The sequence below is a fragment of the Enoplosus armatus genome, chromosome 19, assembly GCF_043641665.1.
Source record: "Enoplosus armatus isolate fEnoArm2 chromosome 19, fEnoArm2.hap1, whole genome shotgun sequence".
In the NCBI taxonomy this organism is placed as follows: Eukaryota; Metazoa; Chordata; class Actinopteri; order Centrarchiformes; family Enoplosidae; genus Enoplosus; species Enoplosus armatus.
The window spans coordinates 5,342,187-5,355,648 of NC_092198.1; the positions used below are offsets into that span (position 1 = coordinate 5,342,187).

The window sequence follows — 13,462 nt, forward strand, 5'->3', positions numbered from 1 at the left end:
CCCCTTTTAATTGTTTCCACCAGCTGACCCCATAATGAGTGGCAGAGTAGCAGAGGGCCGCCTGCAGGTCCTGCAGATCTACCGGCTGCTGCAGTGCGTCCACAAAGGGGATAAAGTGCAAATAGAGAAGATGATGAACCTTGGGGTGGAAAACCTCGTCAATCTCACTGAGCCGCAAGACGGCACAGGGGTGCTCCACGTGGCAGTTTCAGCCAGCAATCAGGGTGATGGGCCTCTTCTTTACTCCGTCAGATTGTATACGCTCTATTTAAGAGAACAAGGTGCTCCACTGGCCTTCTGTAGCAATTTGTACCAGTTGAGATTCAGTCACATTTGGTAGTGGCCAACATTTAAAAGCAGTACTGTATGTTTACTTAACTTTAATACTGTTTATATCCTGTTTATTGTAATGTAATTTTAATTAAGTGTTTCCAACTTCCAAAATCCATATTTTACATGAGTTGTCTTGGATTTTATTGGTTTATTCATGCAAGGCCTTAATATTGTACAATAATGCTTGGGAATTATAAGAGTGCACGTACACAAGACTACTATCCAAACTGTTGTGCTAAGACTTGTGCGAAGAACCAAAAAGTCACTTGGCTCTCCTGACGCCTTCTCTACTCTTCCTGACTCCTTACAGACCTGGTCACCTTCCTTCTCTCCCAGGGAGCACACCCCGACATCCAGGACAAGAAGGGCCACACCGCCGCCATGTTAGCTGCTGAGCTGGGCAATGATGCCATAGTGGCACTGCTGGCCCAGAGCCATGCTAACCTGAGGCTCCAAGACACTGAGGGCAAAGGTGAGCAGTAGCAGGCATTGCCATTTGCCATATTGCATGTGCAGATGGTGGGTTCTGGAAAAATGAAGAGCAGAATAGTACATACACTTGATTTAATAGTTTATTAAATCAGTACTTTATTAAATCAAGTAGTTTTACTGAGATCGAAATCTTTAAATTGCACGAGAGACCTAAACAACAAAACATCTACCACAGGTCAGTCACATATGTTAACAACTGAATAGAAAGCACTGGAAAACTAAAAGAGACAATTATGTGAATTAAAAAGACAGCAGAATTAGTCGAGAAGAGAAGAGAGGATGAAAGTGACCAGATCTACATTTAACGCATGCAGTGGGTTCAGTAAAGAGGTGGACAAATGCTAATAATTAAATATATAGATGTATTGGCAGACACAATGAATTTATGTTTTATGACATAATCATTAGTTGCATAAAAGGTTGTATTAGTTGTATAATAGTATAATTTGAACTTGTGAGTGTCAATTTCTTAAGTAGAGGTGTTTTCCATCTCAAGTTAGACCAGCAGTTTCGTTCTGAATGCCTTGCCTTGTTTTACAACTCATGAAAATGCATGGTGCTTCTGTTTACATATTGATGAGCAGGCGGTATCCCGGACAACTCCAATCAGCGAGCCTAAAGTTTGTATTCAGCACCAGGAATTGTGATAATGACCCCAATTACAGTGCGTCCGAGGCATCGATTACTGCAAATGTCACTCTCTTGAGAGCGAGTGAACGGGGGGAGGGAAGGAGGAAGCGAGAGAGAGAGAACTTGAGTGTGCTTGTGTGCATGAATACATGCCTTTGCATAATGTATGTACTGTATGGTGTGTGTGTGTGTGTGTGTGTGTGTGTGTGTGTGTCAGGCTGTGTGGGTACATCTAATTACAGATCAACCACTAATGGTGATCCTCTCCTGTGAAACATGCTGAGTAACCTGATATCTCCCTTCTCTCCCCAAGGACTGGTTCGGCCCAGTCTCAGCACTCACAGCTGAGCCTTTCCCCCAGTAGGCTGGGTGTCAATAGTCACACATTTGCCTGTGAAACTTATCTGGATAAGTAAGAGAGAAAAGGCGCATCAACGCGTGAACTTGGGGTGTCTACCCTGGCTTTTGCTTAACTTTTGCACCCCTTTCCATCCTCTCACTTAGGTGTGCTGTTCTACTGTATCTACCCCACCAAGCGCCACACCCGTTGCCTGCAGGTGGCACTGAAGTGCCACGCAGATGTCAACAATGTGTCGGCGCAGGGGACTCATGTCTTCCAGTTGATGTGTGAAAAAGCCCGGGAGTGCACCCCCATGTGTCTCATCATGCTGGATGGAGGGGCAGACCCCAATGCAACAAATCAGGTTAAAAATTGGACTAACACTGAGGCATTTTGGGAACTGATGCAGTGGCATGGAGTATGTTGGAACTGACAGCTTATCCTGTCAGTTCCAACATACTCCTGAAGAGCCAATATGTTCTTCATGCGGTTTGTTTAACCTAAGACTGACTCCTCTCATCTCTCTCCACAGAAAACTGGCGTCACAGCGCTGATGGGGGCAGCCAAGGCAGGCTCCCTGCAGCTGGTTAAAACCATTCTCAAGAAAGGGGGAAACCCCAATGCCCTGGACCGGAAACGCCTCACAGCAGTACACTATGCTGCCATGGGTGGCTTTTTTGAGGTGTAGTATCTGCTCGCCCATTGTCACTTTTTTACTATGAAGAAGGTGGCTAAATAATGTGAAGCTGTAGTGAAATCCTAGCATTGTGATTGTCTCCCTATATTAGCTACCGTGTGATTTTACATTTAGGGTTCTGTAATTGTGTTTCTCTGTGGTGTTTTGTGTCTTCCAGGTGATTCAGGTGCTGTCTGCATACTCGGCAGACATGGGTGTGATCAACCTAGACGACTGCACAGCTCTACACTACGCTGCTGCCACGGGCAATGCTAACTGCTGCAGGTTCCTGGCACAGAGAGGTGCTGTGCGAGAGTCTAACAATAATGGCCATCCTGCAGTGAATTTCAGCTTTTTTGTTAAAGATAGCTCTGTGGTAACTACCGTCCCAGGGTCAAGACAGGCTTTCTGCTGGTCTGTTTTTGTAGTCATAAGCTTATAAATTAAATTATCTTCATGGTCAAGTATTTGACGAAAAAAAAACAAGAAAGAGGTGGAATATCCAGCTGCAAATACAGTCCCAAATTAAATTAGGTAATTCTATCATGTGTTTATATTTGTCCTAAAGCTCTGCTCTATGTTCAGGTTGTAACCCCAAACTGAAGAACCAGGAAGGTTTGCTCCCACGTCAGATTGCCAAAGACGCCGGTCACAAAGCAGCAGCCAAGGAGCTGAAGAAAGCCGAGAGGCAACAGGGAAAAGGCAGCAAATCCAGTGGTGTCAGCCTCATGTCAGATCTTTGGGTCCTGACCCTCCATGACTGGTCACACGAGTACGAGACTGAATTACGGCAAGCCTTTGGGAACAAATCAGACACAGTTACGTCCGAGATGTTTATATCATTGTTAGAAGAACTAAAAGCTCCAGTCGAACTAGACCAACTCCATACAGTTATCTCAGCCCATGACAAGGGAAGAGAGGGGTGTGTCAACATTAATGATTTCATTAAAGGCGTCAAGTACATCAAGAAACCATTCCTCCTCTCCTCTTATATGCCTAAAAAGAAAAAGGGAGAAAAGGGAGGGAAAGGAGGTAAGAAGAAGGGTAAATTTGTGCTCCCCATGCCCATTTGCACCCTCCCGCCAGAGCTTATGCCCCGGCGACCAGACGGAGGCCCACCCCACTTCATGATTGAGACATACTACAACTGCTCAGACATCCGTCGATTTGACCGCGATCACCCGCCAGAACATCCCATAATGAATGACTCAGGATGGTACATAGAAAAGCCAGACAAGGTCTACGTCAGTATCAACTACTGTGTGAAGAGTGGAGACCTGGAGTCTCTGGACCTTGCTTTCAGTCAAGGGGTTCCTGTGGATGTTCAAGATCCGTTTTACAAGACTCCGCTGATGGTGGCCTGCTCCAGTGGCAACTACGAGGTGGCTCAGTACCTCCTCAGTCAGGGGTGAGAAAGATCACGTTCTCTCTTTTTCGCTTTACACTTTGGAAACAAAAGTATGTCCTCATGTCCTCATGTCCTCATGTCCTCATGTCCTGTTTTGTAGACAATGTCCTGTTTTGTAGACTGTCAGCGCAAATATAGCTCTGATACGGTTAAAGGAATATAAAAGTAATGCTGGATGCAGTGTTTTTGCGAATGCATTGTTCATAGGTAGGCTATTAGAATCCTGCAAGGGAATGGCAGACCCCGCCACTAACAATGAAAACTACTATATAGGAGTGTGTTATAGCTAACACCTATTGCTAACCTAAGCAGAGTTTACTAAAATTGTTTAGATTTATTTCCAACCTTGGTTTCTGTTTATTTCATTACACTATAAAATTAGTTTGCAGAGTCTTGAAAGTTGTTTAGAATAGGTAATCTACCGTTAACATTTAACAGTAAACATTTCAGCACCTTCCTTTAATACAAGAAGTTAGGTTTTTATTACATGGTACAAGCAGAGGCCATTTTGAAAACTCTCCTTGATTGGTGTGTTGAGGCTATCTAATATTTCAGTGTTGTTCCATGTATTAGGTAAATTATATTAAAAAGTAAAAAATCAAACCTAATAAAAATACTTTTACTCATACCTTGAGATTTTAACTCAACTGGAAGAAGTACACAGATCAGATATATGTCCCTGGTCAGGGACTCTTTAAACACACCATGATGATACCTGCTCCTCGCAGGGCTGATGTGAATATGTGTGACCAGTTCTTCTGGACGCCCCTCCACCATGCGGCTCACGCTGGCCAAGTGGAACTTATTGAACTTCTGGTGGAGGCCGGGGCCTCCATAGATGCCCGGGCACTGAGCGGAGGCACGCCCCTCATGAGGGCCATCAAGAGCTCTCGACCCTCCTGTGTGGACTTCCTCATCAAGGCCGGTGCCAGTGTTAATGCAGAGAACAAGAAAGGTTAGAAATGTATAAAGAAATGTATAAAAGTTCATTTGAAAAATACTACTGTTTGATTGACAATATTTTATTGTCCTTTAGAACAAAACTGCCTGGACATCGCCAGAGCTTTTGCAGACTCCAGGATAATTGACTTGATCAAAGACAAGATGGATTCTCTGCCTAAACCAAAGGAGACAGCAAAGGGAAAAGGGAGCAAGGCTCAAAACCCTAAACCTGCTAAAGAAAAGGTACCCAAGTGACTCCATTAAAATCTTTTTACCAGACCACTAAAAACATATTAAATTCTTGTGGCTTCAGACTTTTCCTGTTTTCTTTGTTTGTGTATGTGTGTGAAATTAAAATTTCACTCTGTTCTTTGTTCACTTTTCACTGTCCACAAAACCCATTCAGGCTCATTTGGAGAATGTATGACTTTTTTCGAAGTCACACATTTGAAAAGGTAATTTCCTGCAGTTATTAGCATATCTGATACCATATTTTACAACAGAACATGACCTCTAGGTGCTTTCAGACAGCGAGTGGTTGCTGCTACACATCCCCCCATGGCTCCCGACTACCACCGAGCCTACCAGTCTGTACACCACAGGCTGCTGCTACTCAGACTTTTAAGCTGATGTTGCTCCAATACCGTTGGTCTTCATTGATCTGTCTGCTCTCTGCTGGTGAAGAGGTGTGTTGAACTCAGATAGGCTACCAGTAAAATCAGCTCCTGTATCGTTCCCTAGCTGCAGTTTATATGGTTGCCATGGTCACATGATGAGGCGGGGCGGCAAGTTGAAAAAGTGGAACCATCATGAAATCTGAGTGCAGCGGCAAATAGCTGTGCGCGTTCACCAGAGCAGCAGTTGCCATGCCTCTCCTTGCTGCTGCCGGTTCCGTTGTTTCCAATGTCAGAACGCACCTTAAATGATGTTAAAGTAAAACTTAACCAACGTGTGACTGGAGGTAATCTTCCACCCTGTCCACTCCAGCTTCTTCTTTCAGCATGAGAAACCTAAGCCTGTAAAGAGATCTGATTGTTGTAAGGCAGCAACTTGTAAGCAGCAAATTAGACCAGATGTGTTATGTTACAACTACAACACGCTGGCACTTCAATTTTCTATAATTTCCTTTTCCTATAATGAGGCTAAAATCTGACAAAATGTATTGATTTTGTCATTAGAACTCTGAAAGTAGCCGCAAATTCATCAGCAGCATTCATAGTTCATTATAGCTGCAAGCAGCAATTCTGGGGGGCAAGACGAAGTCCATCAAACAGGATAAATTGCACACAGGTAGAATATGGAGCTGTCTACCCACTGAGCATTTTTTATCATAAATTGGAAAGCATAGGGGCAATATAGCCCTCTTCCTGTTTCTGCTCCTGCCAAACGTCTGCAGTAAATGGCAAATGAATGCAATGAATCTTGACAGAATTGCAGAAATTTGCTCACTACTATAAGAAACTGATAAGCCTATTAAACTTCCATCCACCGTGACTTATGAGCAAGTCAGTCACTGTAAATAATGCATGCACCCTCAAGTCAAGGTACATGCTTTTCATTGCAATGTAATACTCAGTTATGGCTTTGAACCTGTGATCCTGGGTTGATCAGTCACATGCTCTTCATATGACACCTACAATCAAGTGGAAGCTTTATACATATATAGGTTTGACTGAACCAGTGTCTTTTAACCCTAATACATTTGTCAAGTGGTTTTTTAAAGCCATAATAAGGGCACCCGAAAGAGCCTTTAAAGTTTATCCAATCTTTAAACTTCACTGTTTAAACATCAAAATGGTGGCCATACAAATCAGCTATATTAACCACCGCAATACTCAGTGAAGACATAACAATTTAAACCAACAAAATGACTGAGACACAGACGGGAAGCTTACATGCCCAAATGTAAGTTGGCTTGTGGAGATGGACCAGAGGTAGCCATAGAGAGATTATTGTATTGACTCCAGAACCTGCATTTCTTGGACTGACCTCTATCATATTTCAGTAAGAATTCAGTTCAGTTCAGTTTTTCTTCTACAGAAATAGGAAGACACCTTCAGTGTTGAGACCTTATCAATACAAACATGTGCAACATGCCTTACTGTTAGTAGAAGTCTGTGGCTCCAAGATTTGAGTATTTGAACTAAAGGTAGCATTTGAAATAAAGGACATGACTGAGACACAGTTTCAGTCTAATTGATGTAAAGCACCTGAAACCAGGCCCAGATAATATCCAACTGCAGAGGCACAGGACCTTCAGTGCCAGTCCAACCTGCATCACCAGGCAAGAGAGTCGCAGCAGGTTAAAGTGCAGATGTAGACATCTGGATGTGCACCATCTACAGGCAAGAAAAGTAATAACTATTTCCACAACTGCAGTTTGTTTTAGCTTGTGTTTGTGTGTGTAAAGGGTTTTACTTTTGTGGTAAGTTATTTTAGAGAGAGAAGGGGACAATAAGCAGACAATTCGCACAACTCAAATGTCTGAAAAAGCTTAATGTTTTGATCAATGTTTATCACTATCCTCCAAAATTCTTTCATTTAACTGCTATCTCTCAATTTTATTTTTAAATCACAACTACCATTTGGTTGGTGCTGTTCATGGTCTTCTTAGACCGCACACCCGTCAAATTGTAGTTTTAATCATAGAACTAACACATATTACATGTAAACATTTGTGTATTATTTTCGATGTCTTCTGCTGTCTTGATGCACCTTAACCCCTCCAGCCCTCCTCAGTAACATCTCTCTCTCTGACTAACCTGAATTTGACACTTGAAGACCTTTGATTTGTACTAAGAGTCCTTGGATAAAATAAGGTAAATCTGAAAATCCCGGTGTCCCCCTACAGGGCGTTGCTGTGGAAGGTGTAGTGCGAGCAGAGACATCGACTGCAACAGCAGGAAAGACTCCTCCTCAGAAGGATTCAAAGAGCGTCATCTTGCAAAACACCAGGATCACTACGGGGAAAACAAACACTGCGGATATCACCTTTGTGCCAAAAACGGTAGGCTCATCACTATGAACTGTTGGTTGCCTGTATCATCTGCTTGCTTAGCACAGCTTATTACTTCCTGCCTTAACATGCCATTGAAAATATCCCATAAACTGCCTGTGACATACATTTTTACCAATTTTGAGACATTTTAAACTATCAGTTGTTTATTGTTATTTAACTATTTTGCTGCTGCATAGGGTATGCAAAACGTCTGGTTTAACCAAATATTTAAAGGCCTTATTATTTATTACACTCCAAAGTGAGAAACTTTCTCAAAATAATGACTTAGTATCTTAAAATACTTACCTAGTATCTCAAAATATGTGCTGAAAATGAACTAACAGCACATGTTTACAGCAGCACGGCCTCACCTCTCTCCAGGAACGAAAATCCAACTGACTATATATAGGGTGTTCAATTCACACCTAGGCCGCTTCAGCCAGTACCAAAACAAAGCGGGTTAAGCTACACAGTGAACTTAACATCAGGAAATCACATAATATTTATGGGCTTACATCTCAGCTCACTGACATTATTAAAATGCTCTTTAAATAAGTAAGTAACCCTAACACTTTACTTAGAATGCCTCAAACAAACAAAAGAAAACTTTCCTGCAGAAAAGAAACCCCCTCCACTTGGTTTGGCCCAGTGATGTCAGCCATGACGTAAAAAGCCTTAAAAATCAGGAAATGCTGGGGGGCCCCCTCCCAAACAATAGTACTGCATGGTGGGTCTGAACAAAGGAACAAATATTCAAACCTGCAACTCAATAAAGGTAAATGTGTGTTTGCTTTAACCTACATGTGCTTTGATGTGGACTGCAACATAATGCTAACACAAACAAACCCGGGATAGTAAGTAATGCAGTGTTACAAAAGCAATGGTATTGCAAAATATTATTGCAAAATGTAGAAAATAATAATGTAATATGTAAGATGAACCTGTAAGGGACAAGTGGTGAGTTAGTCAGACTTCTCACCCACTTTGTCATATGGCGGAATTAGGCTTCCATAGGAAACAATTGAAGAGGGTACTTTCATAATTGTAATTTAACAACCAGAAGCTCATTTGAACGCACACAGCTCTCTTTTTTTTTTGTTGCAGTGTCTGTATCTTTTTGTGACCTGTCCATCTGTCTCAGGTTTGGGGGAAGCCGCCCACAACCAGCCAGCTGATGTCAAAGATAGAGAGACGGAAGGAGCTCTTGTCCCTTGAGGTGGACTTTGACGACTTCATGATGCCTTTCGGCCAGAACATCCAGACGAAAACACTGCAGCTGGCAAAGACGACAGACTAAGACCGAAAGAAGGTTAGGCAGAGAGAGACACTCGGAGACACTCAGACATTTTGGAATAATTGAGTTGGCTGGCCACCTGTAACAATTATGGACATTGGATTTATTTTGGATTCATCTATTTTCATTACAGCAGCTTTAATTGACATAGCTGGACATCGTGATACTAAACCTCTCACTTTTCAGCCTCATTTAGTGTCAATGTCAATACATAGTCAGAAATTGTCAGTAGGATAGTACATGCATAATTTAATCACGCTAACTTATCAAGGGGAGAATCTGCTTTTATTAATAATCACATTTTTTTTAGCATACACACCATTTGGTACTGTACATCCACAATGCTCAGCAGGTCAAACAATGTCAAACAAAGCAAAAAGCTGACATATATTTGTCAATACACTGGAACATGTACTGAATATAAAGATTTTGTACATGAATAAAGAATTGGTGGCTATTGTACTTACTCTGCTTTTAGCCTGATTCAAACCCACAGTTTTTTCAAGTCTGTAACCATTCCTCCTGTTCATACTGGTCATTACGAGGGAATTATAAAATAAAAAGACTTTGAAGAAGAATTTGTAAGGCACTCACTTCATTTGATTAGACCAGACTGTCGAATCCTTGTCTTAGCTTCAGATAAACTTTGGAAAGTGTTTTTACACAGAAAAAGGACTGCAGATGCTGTCCCCCATCACTTACACAGGAAGCACATCAGGAGGGGATCTCTTAATGGCCAAGGTGAATGATTACAGCAAGCAAAAGCTGTTACAACGTTTATATGGGCACCTGACCATTGTTTTAAGCCAGACTTCAAAAAACTGCGAATCTATCCTTTAAATATACTGATAGGACAACTGAAATAGGACATTACTCACATTACACTTGCTCAGCGTAACTAAGTAAAACCATCCAAGCTGTTAATAGGCCCACTTAGATGGATATTACATTAAGTATCCAAAGAAGAACAGTTTTTTTGTGTTGCAGGCTGTGACTGAATTAAAACTGGGAGTAGTGCTGTACTGTAAGTACATACTGCAGTCAGGAAGATGGTTGAAATCCTCCCCTGACTCTGCAGTGGCTGGAGCTGCAGTGAGAGACATGAAGAGTCTGATAGAGCCTGAAGTGGCAGGAGGACGCTGCTGAGGAGAGGAGAGGATAACGAATATTCTTTCTTTTTCTTTCTTTCTTTCTTTCTTTCTTTGCATCCTGTCTTTCTTTCATTAATCTTTCCTCCCTTGCAGCCTCTTTTCCTTCCTTCCGTCCATCCGTCCTCCCGTCCTTTCTTTTGTTCTTTCTTTCATCCTTCCTCTCTTTCTTTCATTGCTTGAACACTCTTTTTAGTACATACAAACATGGATCCAAAAATGCACTTACATGTGTACTTCGGTCAAACAAAAAAACATGCTTACTTACTTAATTAGAAAGGAGAAGACGTGGCTGGTGGCTTACTTTGTGTATACCAGCTTTATTTTTTTCCATTCCTTCCTTCCTTACTGGAACATTCTTCATAATGTGTGAAACATGCTCTTACACATGTACTGCACACAAAACTCTTCAAAATCTTCACTTTTGCTGTTTATGCAGACAGAGACTCAGTTTAGTTGTCACTATGTCTCCTTAGCGCTGTTGTATTTGATTTCATGTTGCTGGAACTAACTGCACAACATCAAGCTGCTGGCAGAAAATAGCTGCTCTCCAGCCAGATGCAGTTCCATGTTGAAACCAAGGTGTGGCGCTGTTTGGCAAATTTAGCAATGCAGGGGTTTGGTTGTTTATTAAGCTGAGGGAACAGGAAACTTGGAGGGAGCTCTTGTGTTTCTAGCACAGAAAGACATCAAAATGGCAGCCATGTGTTTACTGTTTTCATGTTAGCTACTCAGGCTGCTTTGAAACAGGAATCTGCCTTTCACATACAGTATTATTGAAAAGAGGAAATCATTATAAGATGGTTAAGAATTCTCCACGTTTTGTTTTTGCCTTGATGAACTGATGAACCATGAATGGCTTCAGGGTGGCTGACTGGAGCTGAACAGTGTTTGGGTCATGTTTTAGTTGTTGGTGTCTGTATTCAGAAAACTGAAAGCTTTCTCTGTGTTAAATGTCGCATTGATGCACACTCCCATCATCACCACCACCATCACCAGATAAAATTAGATTGCAGTGTCCTCAAGGTCCATGGGGACGCAGTTATATAATCAAATATACGGGTGGAGGGGGGCGGGGGGGGGTAACGGCATTGAGGTTTGTTACACAGGGCCTGGATTGTTTAAATATACATAGTCACAATACCATTGATGACAGGGATGTGATGAGAGCGATGAGAGGGGCGGAGGAGAGAGGAATGAAAGCAGAGCAAGAGGCACACACATATGCAATGATCTACAGAGGGAGAAACGGAGACAGTGAATCGAGAGTGAAAAACATCCCTGAAAGCCCAGCAGAGCCATTCATAATGAGGCAAGAGAGATGAGGGAAGGAGAGGACTGACAGCGAGGGGAAGGGAAGGGAAGGCGAAAGGACATGAGGATGGGAGATGAGTGGAGGTTGGAGGGAGGGAGGGAGGGAGAGGGGGGTGGAGAAGAGAGAGCAGCGGAGGGTGACTCAGAGGATGGGGAGGGAGCGCGGCGGAGGGGTGGCCGGGGAGCGGAGGAGTGGGCGGGAGGAGAAGATGAGGGCTTTTCTAGCACAATAAGTGGCACACAGGTTAGAGGGAGTAAACAAGGCTGCTGGCTCTGATTGCTGGCCGTGACGCAGTGTGTCTGTCAGGGCGTGGGCTCGGGCTTATATGGTCTTGCAGTATGTCTGCTTGTGGGTGTGCGTGGTTTGGTGTTTTCCTGTTGTGCGAGCATGTGTCTATTTTAAAGAGCATATAGAGATATATGTGGCTGTTTTTATATCTGGGAATGCTTATTTTATTCATGAGGCTTCATGGGGCTCTATATCGTAGACAGATATTAGTTTTCCTATGTGAATGCAGTATGTTTATGTATGTGTATGCATGTGTGTAGTACTATGTGTGTGTTTACGGTGTACCCCTGTGCATGTGTATGTAGGCCTGTGTGTGCATTTGTATGTGTGATTGTTTACATCATTGAGGCTCTGCTGTGCCTCACATGAGGAAAACGTGTGTGTGTGTGTGTGTGTGTTATATTTGTCCGTGTGAGTGGGAGTGCACGTGTGTTGTGCTAAAATGTGAGTGTGCATATATGCTAAAAGTGAACATCCAATACTTTATTTTACAGCCTTTCTCTCCTCTCCTCTCCTCTCTCTCCTCTCCTCCCCCCTCTGCTGAGTATCAGTCTGAGCTCAGATCAGTGTGTGTTGCTGCCAGCAGCACTGCAGTCTCCCAGCTCTGGTCCTGCACCGCTTACTCAGCACTCCAACCCCTTCACTTCCCAAAACAACCCACTGGAACACACACACACACACAGACACACACAGACATACACGCACCCTCAGTATGTTATCACTGTTATACCACATTATAGTATGTTATCATTACGATATATTAAAGCATTACTTCCAGTACGTATGCATGCACACAGGCGGGCTCACCATGCATATAATCCAATAACTGCATACTGTATGCAAGCAAGCATACAGTACACATACAGACATTCGTCTGGACCTTCGCATGCACAGCCACACATTGAAATACACACAGATGCACCATCAGTACAGTTTGTTTCAATTATGAAAATACACTCCCTGGGTGCTTTATTATATACACCTAAACAATCGAATGTAATCCAGCAGCCCTGCCACACTTTCAGCCTTTACGAAGCATTTAAAGGCCATTTGATGTTGAAACTCTCCAAGAGGTATTAACTCGTAGTTAGGGTTGGTGTTGTACTGGACTGCATTATATTGAAATGTGTTTCAGATATTCTTCCCCCCTCATTTTTATAAAAACACCTTTCAATAATGCAGCTCAGTTCAACACCACTGCAAACTTCAACCTCAATAAGAAAACATACAGTTGAATTAATACCGCTCAGACAGTGTTGATCAAAACTGAACATTATTTAACTTTGTAAAGGTAGAACTGTTATATTGGATTGCATTAGATTTTACAGGTGCACCTAATAAAGTGCCACTGAATGTAGTTGCCAATTCATTTTTTTCATTTATTCCGATTAATAGAGACTTGCATTTTCAACTCTTATGTGGGCAGACATGATATACACATGCTGTGCATACACTACACTGAACATAAATCACGTAAATTCCTTTATCTTTTGCTAAGTGGTAAGCCTTTCTATTTTTAATTAAATTTTATTTGATTAATGGTATTGAATACACCACGTCCATAACTTAAAAAGTTAGATGACAAATTATATTCACAG

General features: G+C 42.3%; 1 protein-coding gene across 1 annotated transcript; it reads left to right on the top strand.

Annotated features, from left to right (window-relative positions):
• The first annotated feature begins 34 nt into the window (after window positions 1-34).
• Window positions 35-9,116, top strand: ankef1a (ankyrin repeat and EF-hand domain containing 1a). Its single transcript, XM_070926202.1, has 10 exons — window positions 35-224; window positions 644-805; window positions 1,960-2,159; window positions 2,328-2,477; window positions 2,650-2,773; window positions 3,057-3,879; window positions 4,608-4,834; window positions 4,916-5,064; window positions 7,673-7,828; window positions 8,961-9,116. Exons 1-10 carry the CDS (start codon window positions 35-37, stop codon window positions 9,114-9,116), a joined length of 2,337 nt encoding a protein of 778 aa, XP_070782303.1.
• The last annotated feature ends 4,346 nt before the right edge of the window (window positions 9,117-13,462 follow it).

What these genes read in the sequence shown, in the direction of transcription:
- ankef1a (XM_070926202.1), top strand. Translation starts at nt 35, where the DNA reads ATGAGTGGCAGAGTAGCAGAGGGCCGCCTGCAGGTCCTGCAGATCTAC. An exon ending in AGTTTCAGCCAGCAATCAGG is followed by an intron (nt 225 to 643) that starts GTGATGGGCCTC and finishes GACTCCTTACAG; the next exon opens with ACCTGGTCACCTTCCTTCTC. An exon ending in CTAAACCTGCTAAAGAAAAG is followed by an intron (nt 5,065 to 7,672) that starts GTACCCAAGTGA and finishes GTCCCCCTACAG; the next exon opens with GGCGTTGCTGTGGAAGGTGT.